Genomic DNA, 19,433 nt, shown 5'->3' on the forward strand with positions numbered 1-19,433 from the left:
GCTCGGTAATTGGAGGGATTCTATCGTGCAGTGGGTAATATTCACCGCAATCTTTTTTGGTTCCGGGGGACAATGTTGAACTTTCTAATGCAAGATGTTTGGGTTTCGAGCCAAATATTTGAGTTTTCAGGTTTTCACTAGAAATGATTAATTAATAAGTTAATATTTTTCAGTGAATACTGCAATTTTTTTAATTTTATAATATTTATACATGGAGAGAAAAACGAATAAGTTCTCTAACAAGTCTTGTGCGGAGAAAAAAACCGCCAGTCAAAAATTACCAGAAAAGACGAAGAATCAAATTTTAATTTGAAATTTTTTCACACGAATAATTGCTGTGCTATCTACAACAAAGAAATATTACGGTCAAGAGGCGGCTTATTCACACATGACGGGACCTTTTCAAGATGACAAATCCGATAGAAATGCAGTATTTGAAGCAATCTTCATACAAAAACGTTTATTTCACCAAAAAATGTTCATTCAAAATGGCCATGCGACTAAATGGAAATGACCGAAATTCTCTAAATAATTCTATCCTATTCCTCCAAAATACTTGACAAAATAATTGACAAAATTCTATTTTCCACATTTCCGATAGACAGCGTTACGACATAAAGACTTTTTCCCAAAAAACCCCTTTCTAATGAAGCCACAGACGAATCCTCGTCAAAATCTCAAAAAATGAATTCCCCCTGCACAATAAACAAAACTCACTAAAGAGCCCAGATGTTAACTCCAGAACCGCTATCTAGTGAACCGTCCCCCCAGTAATAACCATTCCCTTGCCGTCTACCATTCGAGTGTCACGACGATCTCATGAAAATCTCTTATCCCTGAAGGACTGCGCGGATATGAGCCGCGAGTACAAGGCCGCAATGTCATTTCCCTTGCCACAAACGAAAACTGCTCCATTCCCTATGCCCGCCGCCCTCAACAATATACAATTCCCCATTAACCCCTTCCCTTTCCCCTCAACCCTCTTTTTAAAGTTCTTTACAGCCCCGTAAATGCACCCGATCGGCCCTCGTTCCACTCTCCGGGCGCTATCAGCCTTGAAAAGACCACGATAGGAATAAGGTGAAGCGTATCGTTACATTAAAGCGGAACAAGCGTTAGTGAGAGGTTCGGTTTAACCGGAAAATAAAAAAACTGGAAGTAGAGAAAAAATCCAATCGTCTCATCGCGACAGTATAAAATCACGTACGAACACGGGGAAGATGGGTTGAGGTGGTTGAGGATTGACTGAGGGACAGAACCGAGATAGAATTTGAATCTCTTGGGGAGAATCCAGTCAGTCGGGGACGAGAGCAATTGCCCGGAGGACTAGACTCCCGTGACTCCGGCTATATCCGAGCCCATTGTCTTTATATTTTCCGCAATTGGAGTCTTCCGTGAGACGAGGGAGCGCACGATCTATCGAAATCATTGCACACTGCGTTTTTCATCTATCGAAAGGCATTGAACACCGCGAGAATTCAATCGATTGTAAATTTTTCAATAATTTGGGTTTTTCAGTTGTTCTATCACAATTATTTACAACAGTGTGCACTGTTTGGGATCGATCGATTGTTCCACGGCTCACGACACGATCGCTCGACATTTCAGGCCGAATTAATCCAAAAATTTTGCTCCCCTCTTGCAATTAAAATGTCTCAAACATCAACGACAATAGCCAATTAGCGAATGGTAATTTTGAGTTGAACGAGCAAATCGTGCGTCACTCGCTAGTCAGCCCGCTCGATCAATCGAAATCGCTGCACACTGTCGTTGATGCAAAATGCATTATTCTCAAAAATTACGTAAAAATTTAATAATTTTCATTTAACCACCAAAATACCAAAAATACGTGAACAACATATGTTAATTCAGCTAAATAAGTGTGCCCACCGTGTTAGTCTCGTACGCACGGTTAAAATTACGATTGTGCCCAAATCAATAATAATGTTTGATAAATCAAATGTTGGTAAATAATACTTGGTGCCAACAGTATGCAGTGTTTAGGATCGATCGATTGTTCCAGTACTCGCGAGGATCGAATTATCAATGTCCTCATTGTCAGGCAGCTCCAGCCACGACTGATGCATTAGTCAGTTAACAAGTAGCATTTGTTGCAATCATTGAGATTTAAAGAAAAGCCATGGCACCCTCGGACAGCTGTCGCACCCATCTGTGTGAGTGGATGATAGTACAAGTGCGTATCAACAATTTTTTTTGTTTTTTTCTTCATCACTCTGTGTTTTCTTGTTTCATCGTGTCAGCGTGTAAGTATTCAACATTCGTATCTTGTTTGCGATTTTTATGGTCCTCAGGGTCGGGGCAGTCATATGTTCATTGTTTTTGGGGGAATTTGTGGGCCCAGTAATTACTTACCGAGGAGTGAGGCGAAGACCATGACGAAACACGTTCCCAGGTAGACGTCGATTGACTTGACGTAGGAGATTTTGGGGAGGGCCGCGTTTGTCGAGGACATGAGGGTTGTCATGGTGAGCACAGTGGTTACTCCGAGGGCTACCCGAGCGGGGGTTGCGTTTCGGTTTAGCCAAAAGCTCACCCATGAGATTATCACGATTAATCCCGAGGGTATGTAGATTTGGATCAGGTAGTATCCCATCGATCTCACAAACTGGATTTCACACGCTAGCCGAGAATAATTACCTGCAATTCAAAAGAAAGCAAAACATATTGCACACTATGAGTATCGGCACAATTAACAATCACTACAGTTTTATATTTTTTTCAATCAATGTTTATTTTTTTATTTTTTTATCGTCTCTCGGTGAGAGGAGATACCGGTGGCTGAGACGGCTGATAATTCCCAGCTGAAAAAACAAGCTTGAATTTTTATTTTTCATCCATTAAAACGTGCAATTATTGAGGGGCTGGGAGGGAATTGAAGGGGGGGAAGGGGTATTATACGAGCCATCTAGCTTCTGGGGTTTACGACAGTAACCAGCTCATATACGTCCTTCTCAGTTACTACCACTGGTTTTCTCTGTATGGCAAACACAATAACCGAACAAGCCCGCCACCCACTCTCCGCCACCCTCATCCGGGAGCTTGGTGGAGCTCTGCAGGGTCTTAAAACACGAAACTTGCACACTTTGCACCGCTGGGTGGGACGGACGCTGGCGGTGGGACGGAGGGGCCAGGGGGGGGGGGAGAAAGCACTTGGAGCTTGGAACGGACTCGGTACATCGTATACCCAGGGAGATCGGCTGCACAAGGTAATAACCTCAGGTTGGGCTCTATACCTAGGTGGCTATTGCCACTGACTCTCACTCGGTGTATTCACCGTATCTTTCCCCACTGTCTTGGGTTATATACCCTCCGGGAAACTACACCAAAACTGATCCGGTGGAGTTTAACGTGGAATAACTTGGCTCGCAAAGTCGTAAAGACTGTTTACCCGCGTAAAACTTGGCTTTTACGAATCGCCAGGCGATTTTCCCTCTTTCACTCTCGGCTCTCCCTCTTGGTTTGAGTCTTTTCAATTTTTTAGTTTTTTTTCAGGGAGTTTTACGCAGCCCTGGGTATTGCCGTACTCAGTGCACTCTCAGTCGTAAATACTTTTGTTGGGCTGTTATGGGTTTTTTTCGTTATTTATCCGCGTTCTGCGAGGCTCTGGGTATTTTGACTCTTGGGAGATGGAATTTTGCCTTTTGGAGATTTTTTTTACTGGACTGGCTTCACTCAACGGATTTTTATGTCTTTGACGTTGTTTGTTCGGACAAATGATTTCACGGTGAAAGAGCGAATATATTTTTTAACCCTTTGCATGACTAGAGGGATTTTCTTAGAGCGAAGGGATGTGTTTTGGGAACGTCAAGGAGTTATTGTATTGTTTCATTGGTTTTATTCTACACTATTAAGAATTTTTGGCGAAAATTTCCGCGAGCTTCTTGGAAATTTTTATCGCGTAAAACTTGGATTTTACGGATCGCCAGTCAATTTTCCTCTTTCACTCTCGGCTCTCCCTCTTGGTTTGAATCTTTTCAATTTTTTATTTTTTTTCGGGGAGTTTTACGCAGCCCTGGGTATTGCCATATACGGTGCACTCTCAGTCGTAAAGACTTTTTGTTGGGCTGTTATGGGTTTCTGCGTTCTGAAAAGCTCTTAGTTATTTTGATTCTTGAGAGATGGAATTTAACTTTTTGGAGTTTTTTTTTACTGTACTGTCCTCACTCATCGGCTTTTTACGTATCTGACGTTGTTTGTTCTGAAAAATAATTTCACCGCGGGAACTTCAGTATTTTTTTTAGCTCTCGTACGAGTGAAGAGTTTTTCATTCTCAAGGAAGTGCAAATAAACGAGAGTAGAGGGATGTGTTTGGGTAAAGTCAAGGAGTTATTCTATTGTTTTATTGGCTTTATTCTACACTGTTGAAAAGTTTTATGAAAATGTTACCTCAGGTAGTTCTATTGAAATTTTAAAGAATTTTTTAATTGAAAACTCAGAAGTTTATGGAAAAATTAATGGCAACTGTAAATTTTAGTTCAATTGTTTAATAAAAATTAATGGAAATGCGGAAAATTTAGGCAGATATATTCTTCAATTCTCAGTCAATTGAAAATCAGCGCAATTTGGTGCTGAATATTCTGTTTTGAAATTTCAATTTTATTCTAAATGTATGATTATTTGTAATGTTTTCGAGTCTTTTCAATTTTGGTCTTTTTTAACCCTGAATATTGCCGTATTCCTCAGTGCACTCCCGACTGTAAATACCCTTTGTTGGGCTGTTATGGGTTTTTCCATTATCTTTCCGCGTTCTGCAAAGCTCTTGGCTATTTCGATTCTTGGGAGTCGTAATTTTTTCCTTTGGAGAATTTTTTTACTCTCCTCTGTCCTCACTCACAGGCTTTTCACGTTTCTGACGTCATTTGCTCTCAAAAATGATTTCACAGCGAAGGCTTGAATATTTTTTTCTCAGCCCTTCGCACGACTGGAGTTTTTTTTTCAAGTAAACGCAAATAAAGAAAAGTGGAGGGATGTGTCTGGGTAACGTCAAAGAGAATGAAGTTGCATATTCGCGGGAGAGCTTTTTCCTCGCGTTTTGTGTATTATATGTTGTCTCTGTTCAACTCAGTATCTCCTCAGTTCCACTCCCCCCTCTCTCGACCGTTTTGTGCTCCTCACTCACTTCGCCTGACAGTACATAGTCGTGTCCTCGTTAGTTTCGAAGGAGGCGCGCTTGACCTATCTCTATACTTCGCGTTAAAGTCACAATTTCTCCTCTATTTTTCCTCTCTGCACATCTATAGAAGTATACTTTCATCTGTTTTAGGTTATTCTCGTACCTCTGACGTTCTTAAATCTAGATTTTTCTCTTGTTCTGGGAAATGTGAAGTCTGATGGGATGAAGGGGAGATAATGAAATTGAGTTTATTTAATATTTGGCGGAATTCTCGGGATTACTCGCAGTTTGGCTGGCATTCAAGTGATTCACGGGGGCGGGTTCAACGCACCTCCCACTCCCCTGGGAGCCCCGCTGTCGAAAGAGCTCCTCACTGGTAACAATTTTCTGGCTGAAATTCCCCGTATATTTTGAAACTTTTATCACATTATAGTTTTACTGAAAAATGAAGGAATTTCGTAATTGATTGTTCAAAATTTTAAGCAAAAATAAATGGAAAGTGGTTATTTAGTTCAATTATTAGGAAAATGAATGGAAATGAGGAAAATTAAGGTAAATATATTCTTGAATTCCCAATTAATTGAAGAATTTATATTATCAAATTGATAGAATTTATTTATTTTAAGGAAGTTGGGAAATTTTTGGCAAAATTGCTTTCTTTGGCTCTCAGTGAAAATTTTTTTTTTTCAGTTTTCACTTTTTCCACATACTTTTGAGAGTTCTGGATAGCCCGTCGCTTGAATAGTTGTAATCAACGTTGACCCGGCTAAAAAATTCGATTTTGGCGGAAGTCGACTTTTCCCCTGGGAAAACGGAAAATCTGACTCTTTGAAAATGTGAAAAAAAACACTTTTTCAGTTTTCACTTTTTCCACATACTTTTGATAGTTTTGAATAGCCCGTCGCTTAAATAGTTGGAATCAACGTTCACCCGGCTAAAAAATTCGATTTTGGCGAAAGTCGACTTTCCCCCTTGGAAAACGGAAAATCTGACCCTTTGAAAATGTGAAAAAAAACACTTTTTCAGTTTCCACTTTTTCCACATACTTTTGATAGTTTTGAATAGCCCGTCGCGTAAATAGTTGGAATCAACGTTCACCCGGCTAAGAAATTCGATTTTGGCGAAAATCGACTTTCACCCTGGCCCCTGACCCACGTGAAAATGAAAATTTTCTTTTCGTCTTTTCTGTCACCTCCGAGGGTTTCATTGGCATCAGGGGGTCAATAAATACAGAATCAACGTTCACTATTTTTTATTTAAACACCGCCTGCAAACGGGGAGATGAGGGTGGCTAAAATATATTCTGCAACCCTGTCTCCTCGTTGGCTACAAATTTCAACCCTCCGCATACATGCCTTCCCCTTCACCCGCTCGTAAAATCACGCGNTATTTAAACACTGCCTGCAAACGGAGAGATGAGGGTGGCTAAAATATATTCTGCAATCCTCTCTCCTCGTTGGCTACAAATTTCAACCCTCCGCATACAAGCTCTCCCCTCCCCCTCTCATGAAATCCCGCGGTCTCGGTAGTACAGAGGAGGACTTCTCAGGACCGAAAAGAACTGAGGATTCGAAAGGTCTCCGGAAAAATACGTCGCAGAACTGATTAGGACTTACCAGGTCAATCTAGATCTGGAGAGATCTTGAAAGACCTGTGTACGTCCAATCAGAACCAAATCGTCGACTCGGGTGTTCATTCATATTTATTAATTCCGATATGAAGATCTACGAATACAACGCAAACTTTGCTCTTCGCTTTTCCCTCATTTTATTCATTAAAAAAAAGTTTCTCTCCCTCGTTTTGCGCCTTTTTCATCTTTTCCTCGAGAAAAATGTTAATGTGTTTTCTTGATAAGCACTTTTCTGCAATATCTTTACAAGCAACGCGCACAGGCACAGAGTAGTTCCCTTCCTCGCGTACCTCTTTTCACTTCTCTCATGTCCTCGTTTTCTTTTGTTCATTCTCCCTGACTGCATCCCTCTCCCCCCGTGCCTCTACCCCCTTGTCATCCATCTCATCCTCTGGTCGTCCGGTTTTGTCGCCCTCTTCCCCACCCCCTTCACCTCCTTTTCTTTTCACATCTCATCACAGCAACCACACTGCCTCATGTACTCTCCATACCGGGGCAGAGTTACAGCGTCTCAATTCTTTGTTTCACATTGCAGATTTTTGTAAGTCTCTAATGACGCAATGGCCATGGCTTTTTCCTTGCCATCTTTGTGTCCACCGGAGTTCTCTTTAATCCACGGCGACACCTCGGCTGACAAAAGCCCGGGCGCCACTACTTCGTGCCGTTCTGTATCATTTCGTTCGCTACTGAAAGGACCACCGTGGTTTTGAGGATGGAGAGTTCCGGAGTTTAATGGGCGGTATTGTTTTTTGGAAATTTTTATCAATTCTTTCCTTCTCCTTCATTAACTCTCCATCACTTCACTTACTTCCCGAATTCACCGGAAAAAAACCCCCAAAATCCGAATTTGGAATTTTTCATTTTCTTTCGGAACACCAGTCGTTTATAATCCGCTCGTCAACTCCCCCATTACTCTAACTAAATGCGTCAGCACCATGCGGGCATTTCCCTCGACCGTCTAAACCCGTAACATTTAGATCTTGATTTCAGACCAGTACTTTCTCAACTGTTCGTCATCCATTTTTTTCGCAGCCCGCTCTTTCTCGTTTTTATTCGAGTTAAGTTGAAGGGAAGATAGTGGCCGATGGATTGGACTCGAGACGTCCGACTCAACCGCCATTCATTCTCCTCCACCCTCATCCCTATTTTCGATAATCTCCCCTACCCGGATGAATAATTTTCCCTCAATTGTCATTCTCAAATTATCGTTGACTTCACTTCATCCCTCAACTTTTATCGCCTCATTATTTTTATCCTTTTTCATTTATTCCCTTCTGCGTTTTCGGGGTAACGAGAATGAACATCTGAATCCGCTCAGTCGTTACGTCGTCCAGTTTGCAATTTATGAAGGGGAATGGAAAACGCGGGTTTCACGTCCCGCGAATCCTCTCGTTTCACGTTCTTATTTTCCCCCTCGGTCGATTGCTTGAGGCCGAAGAAAAATCTTTTGAAACAGTCAGCACCAGTGTCTGAATATATGTATATAATCTTCGGGCTCTCCTTTCTCTCTATGGCCCGTAGCCTTTGGCATCGCTGATCTCGTTGAGCGTCGATGCAAGAGTTACTGACGACTACCCTGATTCTGAAAAAAAAAAACGGACAAGAAAATTCTTTTGATGAGGTTTTCCTTTCACTTTGATTATGAATCCCTCTGTTTCTTCTCGTCGGTCTGAATCAAACGAACGTTGGATCATTATCATCGAAATCATTCCCTCCGCGAAAAGTTATCTCTCGTCTCTTGAAATTTTTCTTTTTTTTTTTGTTCAAAAACTTTTCCCCCCCAAAAGGCGCACGAAGGACGTCCAAGTTGTCGGTTAACGGCGACACGGAGGCATGTAGCTATGCCCCACGGGGTGACAACGAGCCATTGTGGAACGACACGGTGGCGGCCTCAAGTCAATGTAAACCCTGGTGACAATGTAAAGAGCCCACACTCGCCGAGAAGATGGAGAAGTGGAGTACGAGGGGTGTATAGGCTGGAGTATGTGAGAGAGGAGAGGTCCCATTCAACTGGAATCATTAAACATTGAGGTGTGCGACGAGGTCAGGGCCTCTGCAAAGTGCATGAAGTATAATTCCAATTACCCTTCACACTGAAAACGATGAAGGACAACGATATGTGAAAAAAGCTCTTTGTTTGTAACGAATCTTTGTTTGTCACGTACACTGAGAAAAAATTCTAGTATGTGCAATATATTTACTTGAAACAAGTAATTTTTATTCAATCACTTCATTCTCTTACGTATCGCAACTCACGTGGCCCGAGAATGGTCTCATGCTTTAAAATATTCTTGTACTCAAGTATGATTTTGTCGTAAATGAAGTCACTCAAATCGCGCAGAAGAACCGTTAATCTTCAAGTATTTATTGGTTTTATGATCTTCTTATGCACTTCCAATGTTTTGATATGTTTTGATATTTTGATATGTAATATATATTTGTTATATTTATTGAAGTAATAACTCGAGATAAATCGCAGTGTATTTTTTTCTTCAGAATCCAAGATCAAAAAAAGAGTAAATCGGTCCTGAAGTTATCTCTGAACATTAGAATAACAATCGTCAGTCTTTTATTTTACAAAAGAGGGGAAAAGGATGAATTAAACCATTCGATTCCGTAACCATATTGACGATGTAACGCGGAACGAGAGAGATAAATGAGAATTTATTCAAGTTCCGTGAAGCGCAAACGAAATTTAGTGTCGCTCTCCCGGCGGATAATACTAAACTTTTATTTTTTCCTAATAACGTACATTTTTTAGTTGTTATCAGCCTAAAAATTCCCCGAAAGTCCAGAAATTTCAATAGAAAAATCTTGAAATATCCACCGACTCGGTGACGTGAGGTTTCTATTTATGTTTTTGGAGGCAAAATTGAGGCAACTGTTGGTCCGAAGTTTCAATCTAATAACAATTCCATTACCCTTGATGTGAAATTTTTACAATTAGTCTGTGAATTTAAGCTGTCATTGAAATATCAATTATTAACATGCAAAGCTCAATTTTGTAGCATTGGCACGACTATTTGAAAAATTTGATCTTAAATTGAAGTCAAATTCACAGCATTGAAAATTAAGTGCAGCTATTACTTAGACTCAAAAAAATTCCAAAAAAACGTCAAAAACTTTTTTTTTCTTTCTGAATATATCTGGAAAAACAAGTATATCCGTTAAGAAACGGTAAACGGTTTTTTGTATGGGAAAATCCCCTTTCAGCAAACACGAATATCAAAGACTCTCCTCACCGTAATTCCGAGTATTTATCCCACCGGAAGAAACATTAGGTGAGAGAGAGGGAAAAATCCAATTCACAATCAATTAATTACCCCCCTGAGGAGCTATCCATTTTCGTTTGTGGGGAAGAGAGAAAAAAATCTCCCTTAACTCGACGAGAAAATGTTTTTCCCCGAGGCATCTGATGGGTCTGGGGGCTAGTGAGTGGGTGAAGATGCGGTGGTGGTGGTTGAAGTGAAATACACCGGGAGAGGGCCCTTCAAAGAGGCGCTCGTGCGGGTTATGTGTACGCTCGATTGCGGCGAGCGTTGGCTAGTCCCTCATCCCATCCACTTTTTTCTCCCCGTTTTAATTACTGAGGCTTTGATTGCGGCAGGAAAACTCGTGAGAGGTTATAAACCGAGGATAACCCACCTCTTGACTCAGAAACAAAATATCAAAATATTTGTCATGAAATGAGAGTTGAAAAATATGAGAGGAATATAGAGGTGCAGGGTAACTCCGAAAAAGTGCTTGGAAATCGGTGAACTGAGCAATTGCGTACTGATGGCTATTTTCTATGAAATCGACACAATAATATTAAGAGATGGGGAATATGCGTTTTTTCATAAATTATAGAGGGCGCGACTGTTTCCAAAGGCCCAAAAACTGTTGAGAAACGATCGAATTTGATTCTGCGATGCTCAATGGAGTTAAAAACAAATACTTTACGCACGATCGTAAAAATGATAAAATGGTTATGAAATTTCAAGTTGTAGCTAGAATTCATAGAAAATTCATGAGTTTTTAGTGGGAGTGAGACGGAAATCTCACAACGACTGAATTTTCAATGGAACATGAACATTCAGAAACAAAAAGACAGGAATTCTCAATTTTTCCCTGAATTTTCCTGATTTTTTCGAATTTTCACGGAACAATTAAACTGAAAAATACAGTATTTTATTGATTTTTAAATCATTCGAGCAGAAAACCAATGGAATATTTGATTTTTCAATGACAAGATTTCCGGAAAATTCAGACGACGGTGTGTGGCGCTCGCCGAAGGTGAGTTTAAACAAACACAAGTGATGAAAAAAAATCTAATTCCAATTTAAATAGAATTGAAAAGAAAACTAAAAACGTAAAAAAAATTGAGAATAAAAACCCCTCCACGAAAATGTTATATATCGAGTAATTTAGAAAAAAATAAAAATTCGTTGTTCACCATCTTGTCTCCTTCCATGAATTTCAATTCGGAATCTCTATTGTTTAAACGCAAGATATTTCCCAACCGATACATTCAATTTATAAATCGTCCGTATTATCCCCGGGCTATTATTCTATTTAATATTTTTTTTCAAATCGCTCAATTAACAAAATCATCGTCGGGTTTTTCTAATTTTGCCTAAACACGTGTATTTTCTGTGCTTAACAAGTTGAATGGAGAGATGAAGGAAATGGGCAGGGCTGTTTCCGGGACAGGCGGAGTGGCAATGAGTCGAGCATCAAGGAGAGATGGAGGGGTTTTGGGAGAGATTGAGGCGGGTAATTCAGCTCCGGGAGGCTTCTGTGGGTCAGTTGGTGTGATCCGAGTCGTAATTAAAGCCTTCATCAAACTAAGTAGAAGCCCAGCATCAAGCCCTCCTCCCTATTGCCATCGTATTTCCCCGCTCCACTCATTACATGATCCTCTTCTTCCGGTTTAATACTCCACCATATCCCGACTGACATATTTCTACTCACTATCGGGTAGAAAAGCTCCGGACGTATTATCCCGTGTCGTTGACACCGTGATTGAGAGTGAATTTGGAGAATTACGATTCGTCGGAGGGAAATTATTCTCCTCTTGCCGTACGAAACTTTTACAATTATGATTAAGGGAGACGAGTGGAGATGAATTAAAAAGAGGAGGAGAAAAGTGAGGGGGATAATAAGCTGCTGGAGTGCTAGCTGGAGATGATTATCTCCGTCCGGGTGAGAAGCCATTTACTAGGTGCACGGCGAGAGGAAATATCTGAGGTACTAGTAAGAGGACTGACGGCTGGATTTTTAATGTTGGATTGAGGAAATTCAAAAGGGAAAATTTATTCATTAATTGCGAAGAACGTTGAACTCTCTTTTGTCTAGTTTAGTTAATCACATTATCTTTTCATCAGTGCATGAGGCACATGTAAAAAGCCAGCGATTTTGAGAAGTCGATGGATAAATATTCCACAGGGAAAAATTTTCAACTGAAATTTTTAATGAAGGGTGAATTTAGCATTCTTCAGATTTTCAGGGAATACTTCTGTTGAATACTTCGGGAAAATAAAGTTTCTCCACTACTACACTTTTACCAAATTTGGTCAACATTTCAGGTGCACTTCAGGAAGTTTTTATCAAGTTACAGTTTCACTGAAATTTCAAGAGATATTGTCATGAAAAATTCCCAATTTGATGAAAAGAGCCGATGGAATCAAGAAAATGCAAGCACATATATTCTTGGATTTTCGATGAATTGGAAATTCTACGTAAGTTGATACTGAATCTTTATCTTTTGATTGCACATTTCAGTAAGTTGAAAAATCTGGAAATTCATTCTTTTTCTACGAAATTAGAAATTTTATGATTTTTTTTCCAAATGGAACTGAATGTCACTGTATTAAATCCTGAGAGTTACTACACTTAAAATTTTATTTCCTGAAATTTCTGGTACATTTCTTAGAAATTTTTATTACATTTTTATTCCGCTGGGATTTCAAGGATTGGAAAATTCCGAAATCTATGAAAAAATCAATGGAAACTTCAAATTTTAGCTCATTGATTCCATCAAAATTAATAAAAAGTTTGAGCAAAAATACTCTTGGACTTCCTCTTAATCCAACATTCAGCGTAATTTGGCATTGAGTATTTATATTTCGATTAAAAATTCAAGTAATTCCAAATCAATCACGAAATTTTGGGAATTCTCGTTCTCCTGCTACTCTAAATTTACCAATTTAATGTTGATTTTCAGTGAAATCTCAAATTTCATGATGTTCCCCCTAGATTAAATTCAATGTCGCTCTCCGGGAAATTACCTGCGTACAATCGACTCTCCCTGAAATTTCAAATTTTTTCCACCAGTCTACTCGACTGTTCATTAAATCTCATTTTTTCAACAATGCATCTGATCAACCCTATCGCCCATCAGAGCAGAAACACAAAATGGAGCCCGACGCTCTCCTCCGCATATTATCAACATTTGCATCCCGAATATAGCACACGAGTCCTTCATACACGCCTACAGAGGTGGTAGATGAGATCCCCCGTCCAGAGTCTAATGTTCTTTCATACAGTCGGCGTGTCGTGGCCGGCGTCGATGCATTCGATGCCTCACCCCATCCCTCAATCGACTCCCTCCCACCCTCCCCCCTCCCCGCTACATTCATGAATACCCTTCGATACCCAATGGTGAAAGGACTCCGGGCGTTCAGCGGATATCACCTGGATATCTGTATAACGTGCTTGTATTGCTAGCAAACGGCTCGACCCTATTGCCCGAATGTACACGGCCTTTACATCCAGTAGCTCCGGATGGCGAACGGCGGGACAGGGCGAGGGGGGGATTGAAGCGAATGGAGAGTGAGTGGATGGAAGGAACAAGTGAGAGAGCGGATCGCACGTATTTGCGTACCTTCGACGCAGGCGTGCGAATATGACGTATCCAGCACAGGAATATCAAGATATCGAGATTCTGGTCAAGTGATATGGACACAGGCGAATACAGATATGCATTCAATTGGCGTAGGGGTAGCCGCGGGGGAGGACAGAGAATTTAAGATGAGAGCAAACCGAAGGGTCTGATCTGAAATCAAAAGTATATTCTGTCCTTTTGGGGACAGAGAGAAACTATTTTTTTGTTCAAAAAAAATTTTAGATTCTAGAACGACTGGTAGGATCGAAATTGAAATTTCATGGACAGTTTAGTGATAACTTTCAAGAGAGCGAGATTAAATTCAATTTAAAGGAGAAAAAAAATGAAATTCAAATTTTTTAAAATATTAATGTTTAATCGTCGTGGCGGGGGGAGGGGAAGGGGATATAAGATGAGAGCAAATCGAAGGGTTTGATCTGAAATCAAAAGTATATTCTGTCCTTTTGGGGACAGAGAGAAACTATTTTTTTGTTCAAAAAAAATTTTAGATTCTAGAACGACTGGTAGGATTGAAATTGAAATTTCATGGACAGTTTAGTAATCACTTTCAATAGAGCGAGATTAAAGTCAATTTAAAGGAGAAAAAAAATGAAATTCAAATTTTTTAAAATATTAATGTTCAATCGTCGTGGCGGGGGGAGAGCAAATCGAAGGGTCTGATCTGAAATCAAAAGTATATTCTGTCCTCTTGGGAACAGAAAAAACTATTTTTTTGTTAAAAAAAAAATTTTAGATTCTAGAACGACTGGTAGGATCGAAATTGAAATTTCATGGACAGTTTAGTGATAACTTTCAAGAGAGCGAGATTAAATTCAATTTAAAGGAGAAAAAAAATGAAATTCAAATTTTTTTAAATATTAATGTTCAATTGTCGTGGCGGGGGGAGGGGGAGGGAATATAAGATGAGAGCAAATCGAAGGGTCTGATCTGAAATCAAAAGTATATTCTGTCCTCTTGGGAACAGAAAAAACTATTTTTTTGTTAAAAAAAAAATTTTAGATTCTAGAACGACTGGTAGGATCACAATTGAAATTTCATGGACAGTTTAGTAATAACTTTCAAGAGAGCGAGATTAAATTCAATTTAAAGGAGAAAAAAAATGAAATTCAATTTTTTTTAAATATTAATGTTCAATCGTCGTGGCGGGGGGAGGGGTTGGGGATATAAGATGAGAGCAAATCGAAGGGTCTGATCTGAAATAAAAAATCCATTCAGTCTTCTTGGGGACACAAAAAAACTATTTTTTAGTTCAAAACAAAATGTTGGGTTTTTATTTTATTAAACAAGATTTTCAGATTCTAGAAACACCGTTCGGAAAAAAATGAGTTTAGTAGAGGAATATTTACAAACCGAGAAAAGAAATCACTCAATTTCATCGCATTAAAAAAATACGGGTTGCGAGGAGAAAAACGAATGAAAAAAATTTTCCCTATAGTCCAAGAATACCATAACTTTCCTCAACTAATGAGTGATGCATGTCAACTCGATACATTTCTAGAATCTATCCACTCTTTTTTAACTTTGAGAAACTTTTATTCCCTGTTTGGGATTCTTTCCCAACTTAGGCTCCTTCCTGAGGACTCTATCCACTCTCTGTATGTATATTCTTCCTCCCCCATCCCACCGGTGCCTCATTCAACTGCATGCTTCATCGAGTTCGATTGTGTTCAACACTGAGGTGTAGATGTTCGAAGGCATTTTCTGGGCGAAAGCCGGGGGAAAACCATTTCCGTCTGTCGATATTTGTCGCTGTTTCTTCGGAGGAGAGGTAGACGGTGGGGTGAGGGTGCCTGAGGCACTTGGACTCGTCCTTTTCGGAGTGAAGATAATTAAAAAAAAGAGTAGTGATGAAGGGAATTGTAACAAAAGGAGAGTTGTAATGAGGGATTTTTTTCTCTCCGGAATCGATGGCATCTGCCAGTGGCGGGTATTGATACCGCCTCGGGGGCTTGGCCGGCTATCATCCACTGATAAACTCATCAATTTCAGGGGCCGGAAATTTAGTGTTTCCGGGCAACACCTATTTCGTCAAGTATAAACCGAAATAGTGGGATAGAGGAAATTGTAAACTTCAGATGGCGGTGATTCGGAGAGTTGGGGATGGGCAGTGCTTGATGCTTCGGGAGAGTTTGACGTCTCTGTTGCGAGGCTATTTGGAATGCGAACAAGGAAGTTTCCACTTTCTCTCAAACAACTCCAAATAGAAGCATCTAAAAATATGAAATGACCAATGAAACATCTCTTCTACTCCCTTCTCCAATTTTTTCGCAATTTTTGAGGAATGAAAAATGTAATGTAGAGATTAAGTTTTAGTTTCGTCAGGCCAAAATACAGAGTTCCACCAATTTTCCATTTGTGACTATCAAGTATTTTTAATAATATTGAGCAATTGTGAGACTTATTATTGAACAATTGTGAGTTCATCGTTCGTTCATCGTTATTATAATAATTATATTGGGGGATATAAGATAGAGTGTTTCTGAATTTTAATTTGAATGCTTCGGGAGAGTTTGACGTCTCCGCTATGAGTCAATTTACACGGCGAACAATAAAATTTCTACTCTCTCAAACAACTCCCAATAGAAGTACCTAAAAATATGAAATGGCCAATGAAACATCGTTTTAACTCCCGTCCCAAACTATTGGAGAAATGAAAGACAAAATGGAGTTCTCTTGTGACAACACCCAAGAAATTATATAAATACCATGTTTCGCTGCGGAACAGAATATTGAATTCATTATCTTGAAAGAATTCACGAAATGTTTCAAATTTTTAATTAATGTTGAATTTCGAGACAGTAATTCGTAATGCGATTTTTGTTTAATAGATTCTGTTTCTGAAGTTTGTTTCGATCATCTCGAGGACTTTGTTTGTTTTGATTTAAAAAGAAAAAAAATTAAGTGAAAAAGTTTGTGCATTTCAAGACATCGGTGTTAATATCAAAATTTATTTACTATTCCACCTCGCCAATTGAACCACGAATAACAATTTAATAATAATGTTCCTGATTTTTATTTGAACCTAAACAAAATCACAGACCATTTTCAGACGTTTAATTTTAAACTATAATCCTTCAGATGGTGGTGATTCGGAGAGTTGGGCTGGCCAGCGCTTGATGGTTCAGGGGAGTTTGACGTCTCTATTGTGAGTCAATTTGGAAAATTAGTTCTGGACGGGGAAACGTCAGGGGCGGGGGTCGGGGAGGGGAGAGATTGAGAATGAGAGATTCGAGGGCAGTTAATTCGCTGTTTTTTTCTTTGGTAATTTATCATACGTTACCGGTGGTCAAACTAATCTCCATCGCCCGCTGTCGATGACCGAGGACCTTGAACTGAGGCAGGGAGACCTCGTTGCTGACACCGACGCTGTTGGGCCCTTCGTTCCACTTGTACCGGATGTCTCTCATCGTGTATCCGACTGAAAATAGAGAGAGACCCCCCCTTGCGGTTGGTACATACCTTTCTGGACACACCTGGCACATTAGCGCGCCGCAGGCTCCGAGGGGGCCTCCACGACTTACCTTTTTTCTATTACATTTTTTAATTCCTAAATTTTTCGCTCTACTCCGAATGAGACTTTTGTCTTTATACAAGAGAAATTTTTCTTGTCTCTATAAAATTTTGCCCATTGTACAGCCACGTGCCAAAATTGTAATGGAGGGGCTCCGGTGCTCGATTGAATTCAATGAATTGTTCAAGATTTTTTTCTTATATTTTCTTTAAGGGGCTTTACTATGAATTTTAAAAATCGTGGGCTATTGGGAGATGTTTCATACGTTGAATATCGATTCTATATGCTTGAAAACGAATAATTGGTGCAAAAAAAATTTTTGTTGTTGTCCGTTTGCCCGCAGAAGCTTAAATTTTGAAAACAATTTTTGAGCTACGAATGTTTTTTTTTAATTCTTGAAAAATATGTGGAATAACAATTACGAGTTTGTTTTTCTTAATTCTACTTTGACACAGCTAATTTGTTTTTTTTTAAATAAAAAATTTCATGTAAAATAATTAGAAGAATGATTCGCTAAAGATTTCTTATATATTTACAAATTTACGATTTTTTTTTATTGAAACTTGAAAATTCCAATGCATTAAAACGAAATTAGTTCTGTAGGAGTCGAATTCCAAAAAACTAACTCGTAATTATTATCATAGCTCAAACATTGGAGGCTTTGGACTATTTTCAACATTGTAACCAACTGTGAGACAAACGACAATAAAAATTTTTGTTTGCACTAATTGTTCGTCTTCCTCATGGCCCGCGACTTTTAAAACTTTTAAAACAGAAACTTTTAAAACAGATGGAAAAAAAATGTAGATGGAAGAAAATTTGCTGAGCACCGGAAAACGTCCTGGGAAATCCACAGAGCTTCTTGGTTTCTCCGTGGAATCACGGAATTTACGGTCGAGAGATTATTTTCCGAAGCTCCGCGGACGGGGATACGCGTGTGTGCGGAAGAGAAATAGAAAAAAATTTATTCACGAGTAGGTGGATGATTTCTCAGTGGTGCAATGGTGCGGAAAATAAAACACTGTTCAATCCGTGTGTACATATCGGTGAAGGCAACCAGAAGGACCATCCAGAGGAGGTCCTTTTCCGCATTTTATCTCTCTCTCTCTCTCTCTCTCTCTCTCTCTATCTCTCATTTTCTTCATCGTCTCATTCTCATTCTTTCGTCAGCGATATTTTGCGTATCACTTCTCTTCACTCCACGTTTTCTTTGCCCGCCAGTTTATTTTTTCTCTCTCTCTCGTGGCTCTTTGGGGCGAGAGTGAAGTGTACACAGGATGGACGTGATAAAGAGAGGTACGAGCGTACGAGACAATCTCTATATGTATTTTTTTTATTTCATCTCTTTCAACTTTTGCATTCTCGCTTGTATGCATCTTATTCTCTCTTTAGTCTTGCTTATATGTACCTGTGGTTAGGCCTATGGTTCTCTCTCGCTGCCTGTGACCGAGCACGCGAAACTGCGGCAATTCCACCTCACTCGCGATGCTGACAGATTTTGAGCCGTCGTGCCATTTGTACCGAATATCGCGCATTGTGTATCCAACTGCCGAGAGAACAAAAACACAAAAATCTCCACTCTAACGTACAGTAAGACATTTATTGGTTGGGATGGGGGTTTTTTAAATTATTCAATGGTTTTCGGGGTGAACAAAGGGGGCTACATTAATGCGGGGTTACGTCAAAAACTTATCTATGAATTTTTCTCTTCACACGAAAAAACTTTCATTTCCATTTAAAAAAATCGCTCTTATTTTCATTCAATTTAATAACATCCCATCGATGGATGAAAAAATCATGACATGAATGTCTATATTTAGACATTGATAGTAACACACAGAATGAATGCATGAAGCTTTTTTTTTGCTTTCAAAAGAAGAAAAATTTTCATTTTTATGGTTTTGATTTGATTGAATATTATTTCAGCGGTTGATGAAAAATTCATAGCATAAGTGTTTATATTTACTTGGTAGACTGTTTATCCCACATTGAGGGCAATACGAAAGATGATATATTGATTTTTAATGCGGCATTTAATATAATCAAATGTCTCCGGTGTGTGTAAATATCAAGGTCAGTCCCGCTCGCCGGGGTTTACCGATGATAATTCTTTCGTGCTGCCGTCTCAGTGGAATAACATTCCTCCGTGGCAATCAACACGCACCGTCTGACAATAATAAAGAAGGGGTTGGGGTACGGGGGCGGTTATGAGGGGTGTTTCAGAAGAGGGCGGGTGGGTAGGGGGAAGAGAGTGGTTGCAAAATCGTTACAT

At 39.5% G+C, this 19,433-nt stretch overlaps 1 protein-coding gene across 1 annotated transcript in view; it reads right to left on the reverse strand.

The window, feature by feature from the left end:
• LOC107046645 (gamma-aminobutyric acid receptor subunit beta) overlaps positions 1-19,433 on the reverse strand; it is a 168,407-nt gene that overhangs the window by 12,947 nt on the left and 136,027 nt on the right. The window contains exons 7-8 of the mRNA XM_015269304.1: positions 16,931-17,068; positions 2,374-2,658 (exon numbers count right to left, since the gene is read on the reverse strand). Coding sequence (XP_015124790.1) covers positions 2,374-2,658; positions 16,931-17,068 — 423 coding nt within the window. The remainder of the gene's footprint in view (positions 1-2,373; positions 2,659-16,930; positions 17,069-19,433) is intronic.

Source organism: Diachasma alloeum, unplaced genomic scaffold, assembly GCF_001412515.2.
Source record: "Diachasma alloeum isolate Michigan unplaced genomic scaffold, Dall2.0 Dall_scaffold_00183, whole genome shotgun sequence".
NCBI lineage: Eukaryota > Metazoa > Arthropoda > Insecta > Hymenoptera > Braconidae > Diachasma > Diachasma alloeum.